The sequence below is a fragment of the Leopardus geoffroyi genome, chromosome A2, assembly GCF_018350155.1.
Source record: "Leopardus geoffroyi isolate Oge1 chromosome A2, O.geoffroyi_Oge1_pat1.0, whole genome shotgun sequence".
NCBI classification, from domain to species: Eukaryota; Metazoa; Chordata; class Mammalia; order Carnivora; family Felidae; genus Leopardus; species Leopardus geoffroyi.
The window spans coordinates 16,139,214-16,164,490 of NC_059331.1; the positions used below are offsets into that span (position 1 = coordinate 16,139,214).

The window sequence follows — 25,277 nt, forward strand, 5'->3', positions numbered from 1 at the left end:
CCTCCCCTGCTTGTGCACGCGCTCTCTCTCTCTCACTCTCAAAATAAATAAACAGACTTTAAAAAGTAAGCATATACCAAATCTTTTTTGGATTTCTTTTTATTTTTTTTTTAATTTTTAAAATGTTTATTTATTTTTGAGAGAGAAACAGAGAGATAATGCAAGCAGGGGAAGGGCAGAGAGAGAGAGGGAGACACAGAATCCAAAACAGGCTCCAGGCTCCGAGCCGTCAGCACAGAGCCCGACGCAGGGCTCGAACCCATGAACCGTGAGATCATGGCCTGACCCAAAGTCAGACACTTAACTGATTGAGCCACCCAGGTGCCCCATTTGGACTTCTTTTTAAATATTTTATGTCCCATTCCCTCCAAAACCTCATAAGAATATGAGCCCTTGTTTAGTGAGAGTCAAGGTGAACATACAAACTTTTTTTAATTCCATTCCCTTCCTTGAGAGTAATTCAAATAAGTAAGCTGTCTAGCATAATGTATAGAGTTGTCGAATCACTACATCATACACCTGAAGCTAATGTGACATAGCATGCCAGTTACACATCAATAATAAAAAAAAAAATCCAATGGGGGAAAAAGATCAAATGAGATCAATAAACTGTCATTGTCTTTACACTTTATCACCCATATAATTGAATAACCTTCCCCCCTTGAATCAATTTTAATAGAACGTCAAATAGGAGCCAAACACGTAAAACAATGTCCTTAGGGTCCTACTAATTAAATCGATCACGTGCAAACAAAACGTTGCAAGGAGCCTCGTTGGATGAGGAAATCATCCCTCGGAGCCTGACAGCGACTCCTCTCTTTCTCTCCATCAGTGATGGGATTTCATTCAGGTAGGGATATTCTGTATTATGTCTCTACTTATAACTTCTAAGTTTTGATACATGCTTCATGGAACAAATTCAGTGTTACAAAATAAAGTACCATGAAGGGAGGTCACAGAGCAAGCCGCAGGGTTTGGCCTGTTTTCGTGAAATTAAATTAACCAGATAATTGCCTCTTACGATAAGGCATTCTTCAGTTTTTCGACGTGTTAATGTCCCCGCAGGAAACAGATCTTGAGAGACTCAAGATTAACCTTCAGATAGTATTAATAATCACAGTATGAATCATATGATGGAAACTCAGCTACCTGCATAAAAAGGTAAATTTACTACCTGTTTTGCAGGTCTTGGGAAACCAAGAAGCTTCCTCCTTGAACACCTACGTTCCTCCCTCCACCATCACCACTTCCCCCTCACCTGCCCAGCCAGTTGGATGGCTCTTTTTCTTATCTTGAGCTAGAAAAGCCTAACAAATCCCTAAAAGGTTTTCTGTTCTTAGGACAAGATAGGACACAGCACAAGCCCAATGACCCCAAGCCCAATTCAAGGCCTACCTGGGGCACAAGAGACATGCGCACCTGTTCATGAAGGCATTTAGCACCACAATGAACGACAGAGTCCAAGAGGCAAACACCACTCCAAAGCAACTGGGAGAAGAGTCTGTGGACCCCAGCTCTCTGCAGATGGTTCCTGTTCCCTTAGAATCCTCGGGGGTTACATCAGCTACAGACACTTTCCCCAAAACCCCCAGGGCTTGGGTCCCCATTCAGCCAGTTATCCTACCCTAGGGTAACCCCAGATGCTAGGAGGGAGGAGAGGAACAGAGCTGAGAGTCACTCTGGGCTCACAGGCCCCTCGTGTAATTCGTGCTAGTGTAGATAATTCGTGCTAGTGTAGACAATTCGTGCTAGTGTAGATCGCTCAGACCCATTGATGCCTACTCTGAGGTTCCCGTTCTTAAATTCAAGATTCACATCATATTGGATAACCTCAGACGAGTGCAAGTGAAAAGAACATCCCAGCTCTCTGGGATTACAGCACGATGCAGGGGGAAGACCTTGGCCAAATCCTCCCCTTACCAGCTATGTCAACACGGGCAAAGTCACTCAGGCCCCAACCACCTTGTCTTCAGACTGGGGATAATGATATCCCCCGGGACAGCGGTGAGGCTTACAGCCACAGCGGAATTATCAAGCATGGTCAGAACAGGTATTTGTTGCGTCCAAATAGTTCAGAAAAATGGAGAGCCCAGGATAGAGAGACATTGACACCTTACGCATTTTGTGTTTTAGCTTCAAGCATAGAAATAGGTCACCAGCTGCCAACTTGAGACAGGGTCATGGACCTCCCCTGAAAATGGGTCTGCCAGTCGGAATCCCATTCCGCCTTTCTTAGGTAAGTCACATCCTTAACGCATCAGCCAGGAGCACCGGTGTGGGTTCCTCCGTGGGAAATAAAAAGTACAGACATGCAAATCCACCCACATGTGCAACCTTTCCAGCTTGTCATATTCAGACTTGCGCAGTGCAGAGTCCATTGTGTGGCTCATATTTTTCGTAAATGTAGTTTTTTCCAAAGCACTCGACTTAATTTCATAGACAAGTAACTCTCTTTTCCTCAGACTTCATGAGTCGACACGAATAGTTAGTCCAATCATATCATCTCAATCGGAGTAAAAAATGCATCGATACAGGGACTCTTATGCAGCCTTCAGTTCAATAGGTGAGGGCTGAAATGCATGACGGGGAGTGGCCTTGAGCTGCCCCAGGGCATGGTCACAGGGGCCGCCCAGGTGTGGAGAGCATCAGATGGCCTAGGGAGGCCAGTCTGGCAGCCTTCCACCAAGTTCCCTGTGGCATCCTGGTGCCCAGTACCGCGCCTGGAAGGTATGTGGGTCCTTACGACACTGGGGGTGACTGTTACAGGAATCGAACGTTCACTAGCCAGGCAACAGCGTGACAGCTCTGAGGTCCCGTGAGCAAGAGTCACTGACTGAGAAATCCCAGAAGAAAGGCATCCCCCTCCACTATGCTGCCTGCCAAGCCCCCATGTCCCCGAGAAGCCACAGGCAAGTACAGAAAACACATACTTTTCCAAAGCGCTTTTCTCAAGCCTTTCTGCCTCCTTCTTCTGCCAGGCTTTGTGCTTCTTGACACGAGTTTCCCACAAGGCTCTGACGACAGAAATGTCGAATACGACCACTTTGTGTCCCATTTTGGGCGTGTGAAATTACCTATTTAAGAAACATACGTTATGTCAGCTTTGTACACACACAGAAGAAAATAGTTGTAGCATGAACTTTAAAATGAAACATGAGGCGTGCCTGGGTGGCTCCGTCGGTTGAGCATCCAACTCTGGATTTCAGCCCAGGTTATGATCCCAGGGTCATGGGATTGAGCCCCACATGGGATGTGGAGTCCGCTTGAGATTCCCTGTCTCCGTCTGTCTCTGTCTCTCTTGTCTCCCTCTGTCCCTCTCCCCCGTTCACACACACACACTCTCTCTAAAATTAAAAAAAAAAAATTTAATGAATGAATCAATTCTCTTAAGCAATGATGAAATGCCTGTTACTTCCAGGATGGCATTTGTTAATGGTCTTAAAGCCTGATCGTACTCTGGGGAAGTCAAGTTCAACATCACCCTTCAAGCATCTCTTCTAGAAGTTCACACTTCTGCCCTTGCCTCTCAGCTGAATTGTGGGTTCCCAGAGCTCCCTGGGCATTCCTTCCTCAAGCCTCATGGTTCTGCCCTCTATTGAATTTCTAGCAACTAATCTTCCCACAGGTTGGAACATACTCAAAGGGAAGTTCGTGAGTTAATCAGAACACACACACACACACACACACACACACACAGCGTGTCGGCTGGCCAATAGCAGGGCTGTTGAATACTCTCTGCTCCAGTTCCAGATGCTTCTAAATGGCAGTCAGTGGGGATACAAAACCAAATATTTAATCTTCTGACTCAGCTGTGTCCTCGCCATAAATGGCCTGCCAGTCCAAGCAGGGGGACACAGCTTTCGTCTGTGCAGCCGAGCGCTGAGGAGCCGTAATTTCCGTCTAACGAGCTGAAAATGCTGGCTCCAATTTATTTCCGTCTTTCCCTTCATTTCTGGCATCTGGGACTGTCTTTGGTCTCCCTTAAAACTCTTTTACCTACAGGAGATTTCTGATTCAGGTGCAAACGGTGCACGTCTTTGTACGGACATGTTTTCGGTTCTCTTGGGTAACTACGTGGGAGCAGCTGTTGGAGGGTCGTCTGATAACTAACTGTGTGTTTAACCTTTTTAGGAACCACGGGACTCTTTTCCAAAGCAGCTTCATCATCTTACGGCCCCAGCAGCCTTGCTTGGGGCTCCAGCGTCTCCACATCCTCTCCACACTCGTTCTTCTGTTTTCTTCCATCAGAGCCGTCCCAGTGGATGGGAAGTGCTATCTAGTTGTTTTGATTTGCATTTGCCTGACAGCTAATGATGTTGATCGAACACCTTTCTATGTGCCTGTTGGCCCTCATTATACCTTCCTGGGACAAATGTCTATTCAGATCCTTTGCCAATTTTTCAATTGGGCCATTTGTCTTTTTATTGTTGACTTGTCACAAATACTTCTTTATATATTCTAAACACAGGTCCTTCGTCACATAGATGATTTGCAAAACTTTTCTCCTGTGTTCAGAGTTGTTTTTTCACTTTCTCAATTCCATCCTTTTACTTTTAACCTAAGTACGTATACGGTTATATTTGATGTGAGATTTTGTAGCTAGAATCTTTTGTTTTTGTTTTTTGTTTTTTGTTGGTAGGCTCCATACCCAATGTGGGGCTCGAACTCACAACCCTGAGATCAAGAGTCGCATGCTTCACCGACTGAGCCAGCCAGGCTCCCCTGTAGACAGAATCTTGTCGGATCATTTATTTAGACACACTCCAACAGTGGCTTTTAATTGGTGTGTTTGGGCAATTTACATTTAATATAATGCCTGATACTTTGCGTTTAGGTCTACATTCGTTTATTACCCGATTTCTGCATGACCCCTCCTTTGTTTTCCTCTTTACGCCTTGCTGCCTTCTTTTGTGTTTCACGCCTTCTAGGATTCAATTTAGCTTCTCTACTGTGTTTTTGACTATGTTTCTCAGTGTCCTTCCTCTTCGTTTTCATGGCTGCCCTCCGGAGGATCAACTCTGGCTTCACTTCTTATCTCGGTCTATCAGAAACAACATTTCACCACTGATAGTGAGCCATAGACACCTGACTCCCACCAAGGTTCCCCTAGGCTCTCTCGCCTTTGTGCTGCAGTTTTCCCAGGCACCGAACCTGTCAGTGTTCTATTTTTGGCTTCCAATCATGAATCTTATGTTAAAGAATGCACTAGGAGGACGCGAGCCCGTCACGTCTACCCTGATATGTACCATATCTGTTGTTCCTCCCACATTCCTGTGGTCCCATGTCCCCTCAGACAGGGGATGTCTGCTGATAAATGTTCTGTCCTCCCCCATCTGAATATCTCGTTTTCACCTTTACCCTGAAGGTTGTGTTGGCTGCCTCTGGAACCCTGAGATAACGCTTTTTCTTCAGCACCGTATAGACACTGTGCCCGTGTCTTCCGGCCTCCGTGGTTTCCCAGGAGAAACGTGCAGTTGTTGGAACCATAATTCTCACTAAGGTGACACATCATCATTCTCTCACAACTTTTCTAGAGTTTTCCCTTGTCTTGGGTTTTCCTCAGTTTAATTATGATGAATCCGGGTATGGATTTCTTTAAGTTTATCCCGTGTGGGATTTGCCTTGCTCCTCTGGTCAGGAGGTTTGTTCTGTTGCCAAACCGGGGGATTTTCAGCCATTCTTTCTTCAACGATTTTCTTCTGCCCTGCCCTCTTTCTCCCCTCCTTCTGAGACTCCGGCAACACAAATATGAGCCCTTTCACTATCGTTTCGTGGATTCTTGAGGCTGTTCATTCTTTATAAATTTCTTTTCCCCTTTTTTCTCAGGTTGGTATTATCCACCAACCCATCTTCAAACGTCCCACGCTTCCCTATATCATATCATCTCCAATTACGTTTATGAGCCTATCCAAGGAATATTTTATTTCAGTGATGGCCTATTTTATTTCTCAAGGTTCCATTTGGTTCTCTATAGCTTCTGTGTCTTTGCTGATACTTCCTACCTCTCCATTCACACCAGAGGGCAGAGGGAGAGTACCCCAGAAAGGGCAAAACTTGGAAGGGCTTCAGACCTCGCTTTCGTTGTCGAAAGCAATGAAAGTGTTCTCCACCCTCTGGGGCCTGTAACTCCTCTGATCAGAATGGAAGGATCCCCTTTCTCCAAGCTTTGGGTGACCGAGGTCCTCTGTTATCAACCTTCCCTGTCCCTCCTGTTACTGCAGAATCCTTTGGGGGCTGAGACATGACAGGATGGGGAAAAGAAGAACAGGGATTTGCCCCCACACTCTGAGCACTAGGAGTCCCCTTTTCTATTCCTGGAGCACGACTAGGAACCGTCGTGCCCAATTCTGGGCTCCAGGCTGCCTTGGGTCCAGGCTGCGGAACACTGGAGGGGAAAATGGGAAACACACCTCAGGTTCCTGGTACTTGGAATTCTGGTGTCTTTCTCTGATTCTCTTGCAACCAGTTATTTTTCAGAGTCTTCATATTCCATGTATTCCATCTGGCTTTTATGGAGCTGCCTTTGGTGGGAGAGACACAGCAGAGTATGCCTAACTCCGTCTCACCCAGAACCAGAAACCGCTGCATTTAATTTGTCTTCTATCAGTTTCCTTACTGTCATCTTCAGGTCCGGAGCGCCTAAGCTACCAAGGGCTTAAGGTTTGGGTTTTTGACAAAAAAAAAAAAAAAAGTTTCCATTAAAACATGCGAGGCACCAGCCTACAAACGAGAGCAAAGGCCCCCTCCTGAAATGGAGAAAAATTCAAAAGAGAGAAAGAACCAGATAGACTAATTGCTTTGAGGCGATCTCTACACATAAACCAAGTCTACACGGAAAAACAAAGCAAAAAGGGGGCGCCTGGGTGGCTCAGGCAACTGAGCGTCCAACTTCAGCTCAGGTCATGCTCTCACAGTCTGTGAGTTCGAGCCCCGCGTTGGCCTCTGTGCTGACAGCTCCGAGCCTGGAGCCTGCTTCAGATTCTGCGTCTCCCTCTCTCTCCGCTCCTCCCCCACTCATGCCCTGTCTCTGTCTCAAAACTAAATATAAAACATTAAAAAAATATATTAAAAGCAAAGCAAAAACCAAAGTAAAGGGAACTTTCTGAGCAGCGTGGACAGCCCAGGCAGTCAAGGGTAGTTAAAGCTGAAGGACAGCGTGTGTGCTCTAGATCAACCAGCCGTGACTCGGCCTCTATTGCTGAGTGTCTGTCATTTTCTTAGACCAGCAAATCCCTGGGGAGTAGCCAGATCTGTACCTTAATTGCCCATGCATTAAAACACAAAACCAAAAACCATTGCTCATTAGTTTCCATGCATTCATTTGGAGAAATATGATTCAAATTTGCGTCTTAGAGGAATGGTCTCTTCTTGATCCTTTGGGTTCTATTTTTAAATGGTTGTAAATCAGTGTTAGTGTCAGTGTTTTGGTGGGAAAGAGTATATCCTGTCTGCCATCCAACCACGTTCCCCATTTCCCCTGCGTCTTGCAAAGCAGTGAAGGAGGTTCTAGTCTTCAGTTAAGAGGGTTTTGAATGTGCCGGGATTTTAAGTCAAGGTCTTGCCGGTGAGATGTTCTGTTTGCAAATGTGTGTGACAAAATGTGGAAGCTCTAAGAACAGTAAGAGATGACCACATTCGCTAGGGGTCTACACATAATGTGAAATCCAGGGAAGCTAAGAAATACCAACGCCTGAAGGCCATGTCCAGCCCAGCCCCTGGTGTCCTGTGCGGGCCAGGGCAGCACGGAGGCCTCCCTGAACAACCGGACAGTTCAAAGTTAACCCTTCAGAGAGTAGCTCTACGGATGGGTGCCAGATCCGAGAAGCGGTTTTACAACAAAGCCCATGAGTCATTGAAGGACAGGTAGGAGACCCATCCAGGGACAAAGCCACTTTGGGGCAAGCAGAAAGCAGGCAGATGTCAGGGACCCATGCAGGTGACAGTCACTCAGCAGGTTCAGGAAAGAGAGCCGATCTCAGGAAAGAGAGACAAAGCTAATCTCTTCTTTGTAGCATGAGTTCTAGTCAACACACCCTTTCCTGCAAATACGTAAAATGTAATTTCCTGAGCATTAACTTTCTCCAGAACGACTCTACCAAAGCTGGAGTACAGAGAAAAATTCACCTCTACAGGATCCAGTCTGAGAGACCCTCGTTTCAAAGAAAGCAATATCCTCCTAGAGAAAACTCCACATCCGAGTAGACTGTCCTGAGGCACCGTAAGAAACGCAGGGCTTTAGCGTGAGCCCTCACTGAGTTTTACACCAAAGATTCCGAATCCAAGAAGACGCCTGATCCCAGTTCCCTGCTGGAGATCTGGCTTTGCACGGTTACAGCAGAATCATAAGGGAACACAGATCCCTAGATTTGGGCTACATGGTCCGCAGCCACAGGGCATCTTCCCGACAAGAAACCACACGGGACTAGAAGAGAGCAGAGGATAAGCATGACGTCACTCATGGCAACAGAAAGGACACTGGGACAGAGTGTCATCGGGCTCATTTGTGTACCTCTCTTGGTGTCCTGGGTCCTGAGCGAAAATGTCAACAATCAGAGACTCTCTAAGTTTGGATTCCTAGTGGAAAGGAAAATTCCTCCTGGAAAAATCTTTCGCTTTACTCTAGGGGTCAGCAAACCTTTTCAGGAAAGGGCAAGAGAATAAATGCTGTAGGCTTTGCGGGCCAACTGGCAAAATGGAAGATATTATGTAGGCGCTTACATAACAAAAGAGAAAGCTCCTGGCCTGCCCCTCCCGGCTGACTTGGCCGTGGGCTCCCCGGAGCCTTGAGCTTGCTTCCATGTTTTGTGATCAGTTGTCACCTGCTGGAGACATACTCAGGACAAGAGCCGCTGGCCCAAGAGGGAAAGGCCCCGGCAGGCCAGCACGCAGAAGGACAGGGAACGGGAACCTGCTGTGCTCAGTTTCCCTCCTGGCCCCTGTGATGCCCAGATGCTGGTCTGTCCTTCTCTCCTCTGTGTCAGCTTCTCTGTGACAGGCACTGAGAATGAAGGGGAATAGGGGGAGGCAGGGGGCGGGGGGGGGGGGGACTCCAGCTCGGTCTCCATGGCTCGCAGCACCAGCCCCCTCCAGAAGTGCCCGAACACCATACAAAAACGTGTGCCAGCCCTGTTTGTGCTTCCTGGCTTCGGTGAACAATAAAATATATTTTGTTTTGTGGATGTGATGGCTTGCAATTGTACCCACAAATTCCTTGACATTCTTTCCTTTAGAAGGGTGGAGCTTGGGGCGCCTGGGTGGCTCAGTCGGTTGAGCGTCCGACTTCAGCTCAGGTCACGATCTCGAGGTCTGTGAGTTTGACCCTGCGTCGGGCTCTGGGCCGACAGCTCGGAGCCTGGGGCCTGCTTCGGATTCTGTGTCTCCCTGTCTCTCTGCCCCTCCCCTGCTTGTGTTCTGTCTCTGTCTCTGTCTCTCAAAAATAAAAAATAAACATGAAAAAAATATTTTAAAGGGTAGGGCATGGGGACCCTGGGTGGCTCAGTCAGTTAAGCATCCGACTGTTGATCTCGGCTCAGGTTGTGATCTCATGGTTCGTGAGTTCAAGCCGCATATCGGGTTCTGCATTGATAGCATGGAGCCTGCTTGGGATTCTCTCTCTCTCTCTCTCTCTCTCTCTCTCTCTCTCTCTCCCTTTGTCCCTCCCCTGCTTGCACTCCCTCTTGCCCTCTAAAAAGGGGGGTAGAGTTTCATTCCTCCCCCCGCCCCCCGAGCGTGGGTTGGATTCAGTGACTCATTTCTAATGAATAAAATGTGGTCAAAGTGATGGCGTGCAGCTTCTGAGACTAAGTCCCACCGGGCACTGCTCTCTCTATCTCTTGGGTCACGTGCTCTGGGGGAAGTCAGCCGCCATGTCATGAGGATGTTGAAGCGGCTGAATAGAGAAGCTTCCTACGGGAAGGAGCAGAGGCCCCCTGCCAGCAGTCATGTGAGCGGAAGCTGTCTAAAAGCAGGTCCACCAGCCCCAGTTGAGCCATCAGATAGCAGCAGCCCCAGAAGACATCTTAAGTGCAACTTCACAACAGACCCTGAGCCAGGACCGCTCAGTTAAGCCATTCCTGACCCTCTGAGAGAGAGAGAATACGTTTTTTGTACTAAGTTGTTAAGTGTCGGGGCGATTTCTTATGCGGCGATAAATAATGAATACAGCGGACAGTGAAATAAGAGCCACTTAAAAGAACCGGTCTCAATCTACAGTGACCTCTAGGGCCTGGATCGCACCGCTTCCTTGACATATCCACCTGGATGTCTCCCACATTTCTCGAAGAAACACAACTCCTTTCCAGAGTTACTCACTTGGAATCTATCCGTCCCCAGCCGCCTTAATTCCTCACCTTGACTCCACCGTTACCTGGAGGTCACTCCTTTACGCCTTCTGTGTCCTCACCCCTCCCGCCATGTGGGCATGAACTCATACACAAACACACACATTCATTCACGCATCCAATCTATCACCCAAGTCTTAGAGGGCAGGCATTTCTCACCACCGATTAGTGTCACAGCTGGCCCCGGTCGTGCAAAAGCCTTACAGCTGGCGCCCCGACTTCCCACTCACCCACGTCCAATCCATTTGTCACCCAACAGCGAGAGCCATTTTCCGACGAGGGTGAGATCACGCGGCCACCTGGCTCAAGGGCTCCAGAGACTTCCCTTTGGGATGAAGGGGACATCCCAGCCCCTCACAGGGCCCTGGCATGTCCACCCTCGACTGTTCTCCTCCTCAGTGCCTCGGCCTGGACCCCTTCCCTCGTCCCCGGGGCTCCCCTGCGCCCCATACCCTGAACTCAGTGTTCTCTCCTTGGCGTGGCCTCTTCCTCTAAGCCAGAGCCCCCTGTTACTTTTTCCCTCAGACTGTTGCTTGTTTACCTCACAGCACACAAGGCAAGTTGAGTTGCCCGCTGGTTGGTTGAATTTCGCTTTGTCCGTAGACCGCGCTGAGAAGGGCCCCGGTTTGCTGACGGGAGCAGCCCCCGGAGAGGCCCCAGAGGTGGGCTCCCAGTCAGGCGCGTGCCCCGAGAGGTCACCGGGTGAATGACGGTAGCCCTGGAGGGGGGGTGCAGCCAGGGTCCGGCTCCTTGACCTCAACACAGAAACCCTGCGTATTGGGCCAGTTCCTTTGCTGTGCATTTCTGTCCTTTGATTCCTAGGAACCCCAAGTAACTGATGTTTGGGGGCGCTTGTCAAATGCAGAAGGGTGAATGTCCCTGCGTCAGAGCTCTCCCCCTGGAGAGGGGAACAGAGGCTCAGAGAAACGGATTTCAGCGCGGCGTGGGGATTTGACAAGGGCAGCTGGATAGACGCCGTGGAGGCGGGTTAGGAGGGAGGCCCTTAAGCGCGCATGGAGAGTGGGGCTCGGGGAAACGCCATGGGACCCTGAGGAAGGGGAAGGGGAAGGGGACTATCCGTGCAGGTTTGCTTGAGTAATTGTCCACGCTCCCTCTGCAAGCCAGGCACATGAGAATCACTTCGCAGAACCACCCACCGTCCGAGCCAGAGGGCATGACTGGAAAAAACACATCCCCTAGCACCATAGCATGAGTCCCCACTCAGAAGACGTATGCCAGCGTTCCAGGCGGGAGGGGGGTACTTTCTGGTCACCTAGTCCTCTCCCTTCTTGTCAAACAGCAGTCTGGACAGAGAGGGGGCAGGGGGTTGGGCAGAGGGCTCACATCTCTGAGAATCTAAGGTGCAGAGGCCCCGGGGGAAGAGACCTCGCAAAGCCCACAGTGCAGATGCCCAGCCATTCTGGGTGCCAGGCTGGGGGAGGGACAGCGGCAAGTGCGGGGAGGTGGGGAGACAGGGACAGAGCTGAGGTCAGGAGGTCACCTGAACAGCCATGGGGAGAGGGGCCTGGCCCCTCACCCCGACCTACTCTTCAGAACCCCCGGCCCCCTCTTTCCCTTGGGCAGACCAGCTCCAGACCCTCCACAGCATTCTTCCCAGTGTATCTACCTCGGGAAAAAGACACCCACCTCAGCCTCACCGGAGCTCAGGGAACAGCCACAACCAGTGGGAATTCTTGGTGACCCCAACGCACAGAAGAGGCAGTAACGTGGCCAACAAGGGGCTTCAGCGTCGCACAAATTCCATTCCAGCCTCACGTAAGACTACTGCCTGGACCCCAGAGCTGGCACCCAGAGTGAGTTTTCGTCTAGAAACAGTAGGGTTATGAAGGGCTAAGTGTTCAAGTGAGGTCAGTACCGTCAGGATAGTTCAGCCAAATTCTGACTTAAATGACATCTTCCGTCACAGGGTCAGAGTTTCCCTGGGAGCACCCATTGTTTTCCTGGTAACTTGTTAAACCAGAAAATCCAAGCAGGGAGGCAGAGGCCACCGGGCATGGGATTAAGAGGAGTCAGCCTGCTTGGGCTGGAGTCCCGCCTCCTCCATTTATGGCTGCACGCCCCTGAGACAGTCACCTAACCCCTCTGCGCCCCGGTGTACTTCTCTGAGCATGGGTTGACAGGGGCACCCAGCTCACGGGACTGGCGACTGGAGCGCGTGTGATCATCTCGGTCAAGTGAGTAAGAGAGTATTTGGCACCCAGTAAAGCTCCAAAAATGTCAGTGATTTAAAGGAAAAAAAGAGAAGAGTTGAAGACGGACATCATCACTTATTAAACGTAAGACACAAACCAGGGGTCCGTGAGCACCCTTGGGTTCTTGTGCCCAGGGCATGGTCAGCGGAGGTTTTCTGGGAGACCGCCCCAGCCCCTGAGTTTCCGGAGAGGATTTGGTGGAGAAGAGCCGCCAGCACAGCTGAGCCGCTCACAAAGCCAGATGGTTTTCCTCTGGGTCTCCGATCCCTTTCCCACCCTCGCCCTCTCTCTCTGGAGAGCGGGGAGACAATCCCCAGAAGGAAAGTGTCCCCCCCCCACCCCCAGATGTCAATCATCCCTTTCAGGGCACCAAAGACACAAACAAAGTTGATTTATCTCCCCCTAGACAGCACTTTGGACCGGAACATTTTGAGCTCAGCCGCGGCCACCAGGGCAGTTTCCTGGGAAAGACTCACAAACCAGGAGCAGGAATCTTGGGGACCCCCCGCCACAGCGGCAGCCTTTCTGGGCAACACCCACCTCTGCCACAGTCTCTCCTTTTCCATTCAGTTCCATTTCTTGCCCTAAAATGCAGATAAATTGCTAATCCACCCCCCCCCACCATGTTCCACTGGGGATGTTTGCCAGGGTCCTGCCATGCACGGCACAGTGGGAAAGATATAAACAAGGAGGCACTGCCCCCCAGCCTCCCACCAGCAGGTGCACAAGCCCCCTCGTTCCCATTTCCCCCCACGTCCCCACGCCCATGACGGCCACCTACCCGTGAGAGCGCTGCAGTCCCGGCCCCTGCCCGCTGCCTGCCAGGTGGAATCCGGGCTGTGGAGTATTGTTGACACCCACAGCAGCCACACACACTGGAGCCTCCGGCCTGTGCGCTAACGGGCTATATTTGTCAGTCGAGAATATGATCTGTAGGACATGTGCTGATAAACTATCTATCTATTCTATGTGACTCAGCCCGGCATGAGACAAAACACAGTTCAGAGGGGAGGGCTTGGCCCAGAGCAAACGACGAGCCGGCCAATTCGAGCCCTGTAACCCAGGATTACCGCGCCCTCGGTACAGACCGCACGGCCTTTTGTACGCTAGCCATCCTGGAGTGCATCGAGCCCAACAGGCCAGAGAAACAGGGAAGGGGCCCCGTGCTCTTAGCACTCCAAGCTAAGAACCGAACAAAACGGGGGATCAGAAAGGGATAGGACCCAGGGAAGGTAAAACTGTGTTCCGTGTTTGAAGCCACAGATATCAGAGATCTGGATTTCCCCTTTTTTTCTTTTAAATTTCCTAAAACAGGGGTGCCTCAGTGGCTCAGTCAGTTAAGCACCCGAGTCTTGGTTTCGGCTCAGGTCATGATGGTACAATTCGTGAGTTCAAGCCCCGTGTTGGGCTCCACGTTGATGGTGTGGAGCCTGCTTGGGATTCTCTCTCTCTCTCTCTCTCTCTCTCTCTCTCTCCCCCTCTCTCTCCCTCTCTCTCTGCCCCTCCCCTGCTCGTGCACTCTCTCTCTCTCTCAAAATAAATAAATAAACTTAAAAAAATAAATCAATAAATTTCCTAAAACATATGTGAATTTGGGTTCTCTTTGGTGATCTTACTAATTGGACAAAGATGCTTTGCTAAGAACCAACACTGTGACGATTTGACGATCAGTTCATCAGGAATTGCTCTCACCTCACTGCATCCCCCACCCCCACATCCCCCCGCCCAGCCCCTACCCCTGCCTGTTCCAAGAGGTCCATATAACCTCCACTTCATGGCCACAGACTCCTCATACACTTTCATCCGAAACAGAAAAACACCTTTTGCCTACTATAGACAAGATAACCCTAATTACAAAATAGTCGGGTTTTGAAAGGACTATTTTCTGTGTGCAACATCTTCTATTTGTTGGCATTTATAATTAAGTTATCATTTTATTGGGGTGCCTGGGTGGCTTAGGCGGTTAAGGGTCCGACTTCAGCTCAGGTCATGATCTCACAGTTTGTGAGTTTGAGCCCCTCATCAGGCTCTCTGCTGACAGCTCAGAGCCTGGAGCCTGCTTCGGATTCTGTGTCTCCCTCTCTCTGCCCCTCCCCTGCTCACGCCCTGTGTCTCTCTCAAAAACAAATAAACATTAAACAATTTGTAATTATCATTTTATTAGTGCAATCCCTATCCAAATACCAACAGCATTTTTCACAGAATGAGAGCAAACAATCTTAAAATGTGTACGGAAACACAAAAGACCCCAAATAGCCAAAGCAATCTTGACAATGAAAACCAAAGCTGGAGGCATCACAATTCCAGACTTCAAGTTATCGCACAAGCTATGGTCATCGAAACAGTATGGTGCTGACACAAAAGCAGACACCTAGATCAATGGAACAGAATAGAAAGACCAGAAACAAGCCCCCAGTTATATGGGCAATTAATCTTCGACAAAGCAAGAAAGAATATGCAATGGGAAAAATACAGTGTCTTCAACAAGTGGGGCTGGAAAACTGGACAGCGACATGCAGGAAAATGAACCTGGACCACTTGCTACACCGTATACAAAAATAAACTCAAAATGGGGCGCCTGGGTGGCGCAGTCGGTTAAGCGTCCGACTTCAGCCAGGTCACGATCTCGCGGTCCGTGAGTTCGAGCCCCGCGTCGGGCTCTGGGCTGACGGCTCAGAGCCTGGAGCCTGTTTCCGATTCTGTGTCTCCCTCTCTCTCTGCCCCTCCCCCGTTCATGCTCTGTCTCTCTCTGTCCCAAAAATAAATAAACGTTGAAAAAAATTAAAAAAAAAATGGGTTAAAGACCTACATGCGAGACCTGAAACCATAAAAATCCTAGAGGACAGCACAGGCAGTAATTTCTCTGACATCAGCCCTGGCAACATTTTTCTAGAAAAGGAAGGGAAGGGAAACAAGGGAGGCAAGGGCAACAAAAGCAAAAATAAACTATCGGCACCTCATCAAAATAAAAGCTTCTACACCATGAAGGAAATGATCAAAAAACTAAAAGGCAACCTAGGAAATGGGAGAAAATATTTGCAAATGACATATCCAATAATGGGTCAGTATTCAAAAGATATAAAGAACTCGTACAACTCAACACCTCCGAAAACCAAATAATCCAATTAAAAACGGGCAGAAGACACGAACAGACATTTTCCAAAGAAGACAACCAGATGGCCAACAGACACATGAAAAGATGCTCAACATCACTGATCATCAGGGAAATACAAACCAAAGCCACAGTGAGATACCACCTCACACCTGTCTTAATGGCTAAAATCTAAAACACAGAAAAAACGAGTGTTGGTGAGGATGCAAAGAAAAGGGAACCCTCATGCACTGTTGGTGGGAATGCAAACTGGTGCAGCCACTCTGGAGAACAGTGTGGAGGTTCCTCAAAGCATTAACAGTAGAATTACCCTACGGTCCAGTAATCCCACTACTGGGTATTTACCCAAAAAATACAAAAACACGAATTCAAAGGGATATATGCACCTGCTATGTTCACAGCAGCATTATTTACAATAGCCAAATTATGGAAGCAGCCCAAGTATCCCTGGAGAGATGAATAGACAAAGAAGCAGTGGTATATATATATTATATATATATATATATACATATATATATATAATATATATATATAATGGACTATTATTTAGCCATAAAAAAGAATGAAATCTTGCCATTTGCAATGACATGGAAAGCGCTACAGAGTATCACGCAAAGAGAAGCCAGTCAACCAGAGAAAGACAAATAGCATTATCATTTCACTCATATGTGGAATTTAAGAAACAAAACAAATGAGCAAAGGGAAAAGAGAGAGAGAGAGAGAGAGAGAGAGAGAGAAACCAAGAAACAGACTCTTGTCACTGGAATCTACTCCTGAAATCATTATTGCACTATATGCTAACTAACTTGGATGTAAATTAAAATATAAATCAATCAATCAATCAATCAATAAAATTTTTACACGTGATCTTAGCCAAAAGGCCGAGAAGCAATAATAAATAAAATTTTTAAAAAAAGAAATAGACTAGGGGAGACTGGGTGGCTCAGTCGGTTGAGTGTCCGACTTCAGCTCAGGTCATGATCTCACGGTTCGTGAGTTCGAGCCCCGCGTCGGGCTCTGTGCTGACAGCTTGGAGCCTGCTTTGGATTCTGTGTGTGTCTCTCTCTGCCCCTCCCCTGCTCATGCTCTGTCTCTCTCTGTCTCAAAAATAAATAAAAACATTAAAAAAATAAATTAATTAAATTAAAAAAAAATAGACTCTTAACGATAGAGAACGCACTGATGGTTAACCAGAGGGGAGGCACATGGAGGGGATGGGTGAAATAGGTGATAGGGATTATGAGGACACTTATGGGATGCCTGGGTGGCTCAGTCGGTTGAGCGTCGGACTTTGGTTCAGGTCATGATCTCGCGGTTTATGAGTTTGAGCCCCGCATCGGGCTCTGTGCTGACAGCTCGGAGCCTGGAGCCTGCTCGGATTCTGTGTCTCCCTCCCTCTCTGCCCCTACCCCACTTGTGCTCTCTCTCTCAAAATAAATAAATATTTAAAAATTTTAAAAAAAAAGAATACACTTATAATGAGCACTGAGTAATGGTGTAGAGAATTGTTGAATCACTATATTGCACATCTGAAACTAATATAACACCACATGTTACCTATATTGGAATTAAAATATTTTAAGTTTTTTTTATTTTACTAGGCAAAAAAAATCTTAATAAATTATCATTAAAAATGTTTTTATTGGTTATTTTTGAGAGAGAGAGAGAGAGAGTGCAGGGGAGGGGCAGAGAGAGAGGGAGACACAGAATCCCAAGCAGTTTCCAGAGAGAGAGGGAGACACAGAATCCCAAGCAGTTTCCAGGCTCTGAGCTGTCAGCAGAGTCCGGCTCGGGGCTCAAACCTAAGAACTCTGAGATCATGACCTGAGCCAAAGTCAGACGCTTAACTGACTGAGCCACCCAGGTGCCCCAATAAATTATCCTTTTAAATTGTATACCAAGTTGATGAGAATCAGATAAATCTTTGCAACAATATACTTTTTTAATGTTTTATTTATTTTTGAGAGAGAGAGCAGGTGAACAAGGGAGGGGCAGAGAGAGAGAGGGAGACAGAGGATCTAAAGTGGGCTCTGGGCTGACAGCAGAGAACCCAGTTCAGGGCTGGAACCCACAAACCACGAGATCATGACCCGAGCCAAAGTCAGACGCTTAACCAACTGAGCCACCCAGCTGCCCCAAATCCTTGCGACAATATTAAATCATACCAATCACGTGTTGGATGTGCTTCTCATTACTTAGAATTTGTACGGTATCTTTCTCCTTTGATACATAATGTAAGTTACCTATTTAGTAATGGTTTCATTTGGTTTTTTGTTTTGTTTATGATATTCTGAACCAAAGAATATAAATTGAAAAAGGTAGTTGCAGTTCAAACACTGCTTAAATACTTTTTCAATTTATAAGAGGGCTACATATTCAAAAGCTCGATCATATTTAAAGGGAAAAATATTGCCCCCACCCCCAAACACATTCAAATACAATGGGCTTCCTTTATGATGCCAGGGTTAGAGAAGCAGGCCACTGTTTAGCCCAGGCTCCTTAGTCTATAACGTGCACCCAACTAGGACTCAGGAATTTAGCAAATAAAAATACTTTCAAGTTACATTTGAATTTTGGACAAACCACAAGTCATTTTTTAATATGAGTATGTTTCTAATGTTGCATGAGTCATACTTAAAAATTATTTGTGGTTTATCTGAAATTTAAATATGACTGGGTGTCCTGTATTTTATCTGGCAACCCTCCACCCAAACCACCTAGGATCTTACCGAAACACAGAGTCTGACGCAGGAGGCCAGAGGGGGGCCGAGAGTCCGTCTCTCTAATAAGCCGCAGGCGATGCCAAAGCTGCTGGTCTGGGAGGACCACACCACAAGTGGCCCTAAGGACGTGGAATTAGCACAATCTGGTGCAGTGGTACCTGGGACTGGCTCCTTGGGGGCTTGGCCTGGGTGGACCCCTCCCCGCTGGGAGGTTCTGACTCGGTAAGTCTGGGGTGAGGTCCAGTGGCCCATATCCCAGCATGTTCCACAGAGCCTCTCATTCACAGGTAGCGATATGAATCAGGAAGTATTTTAAAGCACAAAATGCACTTCTGTTAATACGAGGAATTGTTACTATCGTATTGCACTCACCGTGTGCAGATGGCCGCATCTCTCGTCTGTGTCCAGAAAGCATTTCCAGCTTCTGAGCTTCCCGGGGGCAGCACGTAAGACTGTGGCCTGTGGTCTTCACCCGCCAGTGTCCCCCTGAGTCCCTGACTCTCGCATGGTCTTTGTTTTGGTTTTGTTAAATGTTTTTATTTATTTTTGAGACAGAGACAGAGCGTGAGCGGGGGAGGGGCAGAGAGAGAGGGAGACACAGAATCCGAAGCAGGCTCCAGGCTCTGAGATGTCAGCACAGAGCCCCACGTGGGGCTCGAACTCACGGACCGTGAGATCATGACCTGAGCAAAGTCGGACGTTTAACCTCCTGAGCCACCCAGGCACCCCAAGTTTTCTTTTTTTTAATGTTTATTTATATTTGAGAGAGAGTGAGAGAGTGAGTGGGGGAGGGGCAGAGAGAGAGACACACACACAGAATCCGAAGCAGGCTCCAGGCTCTGAGCTGTCAGCGCAGAGCCTGACCCAGGGCTTGAACCCATGAACCAAGAGATTATGACCTGAGCCGATGTCAGACGCTCAACCAACGGAGCCGCCAGATGCTTGTTCGTGCGATTCAGCCCCCCGGGGCCTGGAAGCCTCTCACGACGTCCACAGACCGCAGCTTCAGCGTCTCCAGGGGAGGCCTACATCTCTGCCTCGTGTGTGAGGGGGTCCCACACGCAAGCACACCCAGGCACCCCCAGGGACCAACTCCATTCCTCACCTCCATTCTGTGGGGACACTGAGTCACACGTACCGCGAAGCCTTCTTCCAAGGAAACCTCTGGTGTCACAAGCCTGTCATTCCCGTTTCGTGACACAATGATAGAAGGATGAAAAACCCCAAATGGTATAAACTGTTTCATTCTACTTCGGCGACCGTTGCAAAATGCTTCCCACTGACGTAGGGGCGCGCGGTGAGGGCCCAATTCACCTGCCCCGGCCCTAGAAGCCTCAAGCACGGCGCCCCGGGCTGAGGAAGGCTTCCCTGGCCCTCGTCTTATAGTAAATCATACTAACTACGTGATCAAATGCTACTCTCTGGGATCAATTGGGCTAAATTAAAATATATTATGGAAGATAATTTTTTTTAAATGTGTATTTATTTATTTTGAGAGACAGAGAGAGAGAGAGAGAACGAGCGAGGGAGGGAGGGGCAGAAAGAGAGGGAGAGAGAGAGTCCCAAGCCGGCTCGGCGCTGACAGCGGGGCTCGATCTCACGAAACATGAGGGCATGGCTTGAGCTGAAATCAAGAGTCAGATGCTCAACCGACTGAGCCACCCAGGCTCCCCATGAAAGTTAATTTTACCCGATTCTCTGCACTTTGCGAGGTGGCTAGCCAGAAAAGTGAAAATCCCACGTGAGACTGGCGTGGCATTTCTATTGGGCTGCACGCCCCAAAGAACAGAGCCTAGACCCGGGTGACCCCAGCGGGCCATCCTGACGGCCGCTCCCCTCACCACCAGCATGGGCCACAGAGAGCTCTGAGAACCCAGGATCGGAAAGCGGCACCCTCTCGAAGACTTTCACGGGGTTAGTGTTCCTCTGGGAGGAGGCCAAACCTCTTCACAAATACAATTATTCAACGGCAAGAGGCCAGAACTCAGATCTGTGCCAGGTCCACCGCAGGGAGTCTCGTCATCTGTCATCTATACGGACGAGAACAAACAGCCCTGTGGTCCACCGGCAGTCAGTGTTGCTAACCAGCGCCCCCTGGAGGAGAACTTTGCCAATGCATCGGCTCTCTAGAAACTCAGGGATGCTTTGGTGGTTCCCACTCAGCCAATCTGTAATTATCAAGAACGCCAGGGGCGCCTGGGTGGCTCAGTCGGTTAAGGGGCCCACTTCAGCTCAGGTCATGACCTTGCGATCCGTGAGTTCGAGCCCCGCGTCAGGCTCTGTGCTGACCGCTCAGCGCCTGGAGCCTGTTTCAGATTCTGTGTCTCCCTCTCTCTCTGACCCTCCCCCATTCATGCTCTGTCTCTCTCTGTCTCAAAAATAAATAAATGTTTAAAAAAAAAAAATAAGAGGAAACACACAAAGTCAAGACAAAATGACAAAACACACACAAATAATTGCTCACACTCTTTGGGTGCCTACTATAGGCCAGGCACAGTTCTAGGTGCTTTATAACATAGCTAACCTTGGAAAATACCAGAAACAAAATCCTTAACGTGGCAGAAATGACATTCAGCGTTTTCTGTTCTCTGGTCACATGCTGGCCACGAGACACTGGCAGAGAAGCACTACTCCGTTCATTTCGCTGACCAAGCTCGGAGGCCCAAGGATTCCCTGTTCTCAGGTGGACACGGACCCCGGTCTCAGGCCTGTGATGCACAACGCCAGTGACCTTTCTGACATACTGTATGGTGTCCAGAAGCCTGTTTGTGCTTATTTTATACACGAATCTCTTTTTTCTTTTTTTCTTAAGGTTATTTATTTATATTTGGGAGAGAGAGCGGGGGAGGGGCAGAGAGAGAGAGAGAGAGAGAGAGAGAGAGAGAGAAGCCCAAGCAGGCTCTGCATTGTGAGCATGGAGCCCGATGCGAGGCTCGAACTCACAAACCATGAGATCATGACCTGAGCTGAAATCAAGAGTCGGACGCTTAACTGACTGAGCCACTCAGGTGCCCTGAGTCTCTTTTTCCTACGCGCTTAGGAAACTAGAAACTGCACATTGCCCTTAAAATGCATGACCACTCCCTCCCTGACCCCATCGAATCCCAGCAGACCCTGCAGACTCCGCCTTCTCGCCCTCATCCATATCTGCCACTTCTCCAGGCGCACAGCTGAGCATCACTCGAGGCCTCTGCATTTCCCGGCTGCTCTATTGCAACAGTCACCTGGAAGAACTTCTGTTACCAGCCTTAGGTCCCCCTGACGCCTAAGAGACCCCCCTAAACACGCAGACCAGCTCAGGTCACTCTCCTGCTTGATTCTTCACAGTGCTACATCGAAAGGCAGAATTCATGGGGTACCCGGTCTCTGGGACCCTCCCTCTGCTGGCCTCCCCCTGCCACTAACGTCACCGTCACCGGCCCCCATCACACTTCTCCAGCTCCGCCTGCCCTTCCAGCTTCCTCCTTCAGCCAGGCCGTCATGCTTCTGCGCCTTCGCTCTGCAAGTGCCTGTTCCCCTGTCCGACTCCTCCGCCCCCTAGAAAAGTGGCCCCTCACTTCTTCCTGCCACCGCAGCATCATTAACACGGACTCCCTAACGTTGATGTAATGTGCTTAATTACATGTCCATTTCCTCTTGACTGTGACGGCCTGAGGATGGAAACCATCGTTTGTTTGAATCCTGAAAGGCATCACGCCTCGCTCGTTACCTGGCACACGGTAGGAGTGAAGAGTGAATGAATGTGGGACCATTGGTCCACCTGCCTCAGGAGGGAGAGAGAGATAGAAAGGCAGTGACATATGTCAAGTGCCTACATATGCCGCAACTCTAGTAGGTGTTTATCTTTTTTCTTAATGTTTATTTGTTTATTTTGAGGGGAGACAGAGGGAGAGAGAGAGAGAGAGCACGAACAGGGGAGGGCCAGAGAGAAAGGAAGAGACAGAATCCCAAGCAGGATTCTGCACTGTCACTGCAGAGCCCGACATGGGGCTCAGTCCCACGACTATGACATCATGACCTGAACTGAAATCAAGTCAGATGCTTAACCCTTAACCGGCTGAGCCACCCAGGCGGCCTGATAGTAGGTGTTTTACCTGATAAAGATAAGATAAAAGACAGCTTAAAAATATAAGAAGCTTGTAGTTGGGCATCTCTGTGGGGCAGGTGTTCATATGCCAATTTTATGAGGATAATGCAGGATGACGAAGCTGGGGTTTAGTAACCTCTTCAAAGCAGGTTAAATGTATGCACTCACCTTCCTCCTTTCACTGGCATTAAACATATTTGTTGAGAAACTCCAAGAAGCATGGCCTTGGGTGTTGGCATCAGTCTGGCACAGCGTGACCTAGAACATGGACGAAAAGAACATCTGCAAATACTCCTTCATAAACAAGGTCCACGTCAATGGCCAATCTTGATCCAACTCCACCTGAGCCTGTATAGAGTCGGGGGGAGGCAGGGGGTGGGGGTGGGATCCGCTCAGGAACACCTGAATGGCTTATCTAGAGACTGGATAAGACAATGGACTTGAGATCTGGTGATTTTCATGAGTGGATAAGGAAAAAGGTAAATACATATTCAGAAACCGAGATGGGAAAAATGCCCATTTTTCCCCCTATTATTAAAATCTTGAATTCACCATAGCCTTGTTCTAGCCTGAAGGATCCAGTTCTGGACCAGCTAGTCTGCTTGGTGTCCTGTGCTGTCTTTCCCATTAAGTCCCCTTGTGGCCTTACGCTGTCAGATTTATCGTCAGTGTGTCTGTTCACATACTGTCTCCGTCTGTTCAGGCTGCTGTAATAAAACACTGTAGACGGGGTGGCCTATACACAGCAGAAATCCATTTCTCACAGCTCTGGAAGCTGGAAGTCCAAGGTCAAGTTGCCAGCATGGTTGAGGGGTGGCCCTGTTCCAGGTGGCAGACTTCTCATTGTTGACCTTGTATCCGATACCCTTGTGAAATCTACTTATTATGTAAGTTTGCTAAGGCTGCCATAGCAAATACCACAGACTGAGTGCCTTAAACAACAGATAGGTCTTTTCTCACAGTGCTGGAGGCTAGAGGTCCAAGATCAAGGCGTCGGCAGGTCTGGTTTCTTCTGAGGCTTCTCTTCTTGGCTTGCAGATGGGCATCTTCTCCCCAGGTGCTCTCGGGATCCTCCCTCTGTGTGTGCCCACACCTCTGCCCTAATCTCCTCTTCTTATAAGGACACCCGTCATACTGGGTTAGGGCCCATTCATGTGAGATCACTTTACCTTAACCACCTCACCAAAGGCCCTGTTTCCAACACTCATTTCTGAGTTAGTACGGGTTAGGACTTCGACATATACATTTTGGGACAACTTAATTATGCTCAGAACACTTATCAAGCCCCACAGTTCATCTCTAGATTATTTTGGGTTGTCTACATGTAGAATCATGTTATTGGTGAATAATATATATATTGTGTGTGTGTGTGTGTGTGTGTGTGTGTGTATTCTACAAGAAGAGACAGAGACTAACCAAACAGAATAAGGCAACAGAATAAGACATTAAAAAACAAGCAAACAAACAAACAGAAACCTCACAACATGTGAACAAATGATTCCTGATGAAAACAACATTGTAGAGGGGCCTCTGGGTGGCTTAGTCGGTTAAGCGTCCAACTTCAGCTCAGGTCATGATCTCACCGTCCATGGGTTCGAGCCCCACAACCGGCTCTGTGCTGTAACAGCTCAGAGCCTGGAGCCTGCTTCGGATTCTGTCTCCCTCTCTCTCCACCCCTCTCCTGCTCACGCTCTTGCTCTCTCAAGAATAAATAAAAATTTAAAAAAGAAAATGGCATTGTAGAGCGGAAATGTAAGAATGCTCTTTTCAATAAGCGGTGTTGAGTCTTTGTGTAGATTCAGTGCAATGGATATTATACAGGAATGAATATGAGCGAAGTTCTACACCCAGCATGGACGGATCTCACCTGCATGATGTTGAGCAGAGAGAAGCAGACATACATACTCACTTATGATCACATAAAGTTCCAAACCCTGGAGAAACCAGTCTTTGGGATTAGGAATGAGAAAAGTAGTCGGCTTTCAGGAACTGGGAAGTGGATTTCTGGGGTTCTAGTAATATTCTTATTATTTTTTTAAAAATTTCTTAATGTTTATTTATTTTTGAGAGAGACAGAGACAGAGTGCGAGAGGGGGAAGGGTAGACACAGAATCTGAAGCCGACTCCAGGCTCTGAGCTGTCAGCACAGAGCCCAACGCAGGGCTCGAACCTATGAACCATGAGATCATGACCTGAGCTAAAGTCGGACACTTATCCGACTGAGCTACCCAGGCGCCCCAAGCAATAGTCTTATTCTTGACCTAGGTAGTAGTTATGTGGCACTCTGGAATCACTTATTAACCTATAACCCTTGTTTTTTTTGTACATGTTTATGAATGCATGATATACTTCGATTTAAAAAAGTCTGAAAGTGTTTGCATTCCTTCTATATTGCTGTGTAAGAAATTCTCACAAACTTACTGGGTTAACACAACTTCCAGTGATTGTGGATCACAATTACCGTAGGTCAGAAGTCCAGCCTGGCTTGGACGGTTTCCAGAGCTGGGCACGCTTCAGAGTGCCCAGGGTCATTTGCATAGGGGAAAGCTCACTTTAATCCATTTCTGATTCGGCTTGGGATTTGCATTTCGGCCTTCAACTTCCACTTGCTTTTAATCCATTTCAAAACCATTCAGAGCTGTGAAGAATGCCCGGATGCAATCAAATCCAAAATCCACTTAAGAAGCGCTTTGAAATGAGATTCTCCAGGTCTTGTGACCCCCCACCGCTCTGCTGGAGCCATGACTCGGTCGGTGTTCCCTCTCCATCAACATTTTTTTTTTTTTTTTTTGGAAACTAAAA

The 25,277-nt window shown here is 48.2% G+C and overlaps 1 protein-coding gene across 2 annotated transcripts in view; it reads right to left on the reverse strand.

Moving 5' to 3' along the window:
* LRRC2 (leucine rich repeat containing 2) overlaps positions 1–13,462 on the reverse strand; it is a 35,387-nt gene extending 21,925 nt beyond the window's left edge. The window contains exons 1-2 of one of the 2 annotated variants that reach the window (XM_045492648.1): positions 13,335–13,462; positions 2,931–3,074 (exon numbers count right to left, since the gene is read on the reverse strand). In XM_045492648.1, the coding sequence (XP_045348604.1) occupies positions 2,931–3,055 (125 nt within the window). In that variant the 5' untranslated portion in view covers positions 3,056–3,074; positions 13,335–13,462. Of the gene's footprint in view, positions 1–2,930; positions 3,075–11,987; positions 12,330–13,334 lie in introns of those variants that run through there. The other variant, XM_045492649.1, reaches the window with a different exon arrangement.
* Positions 13,463–25,277: the final 11,815 nt, after the last annotated feature.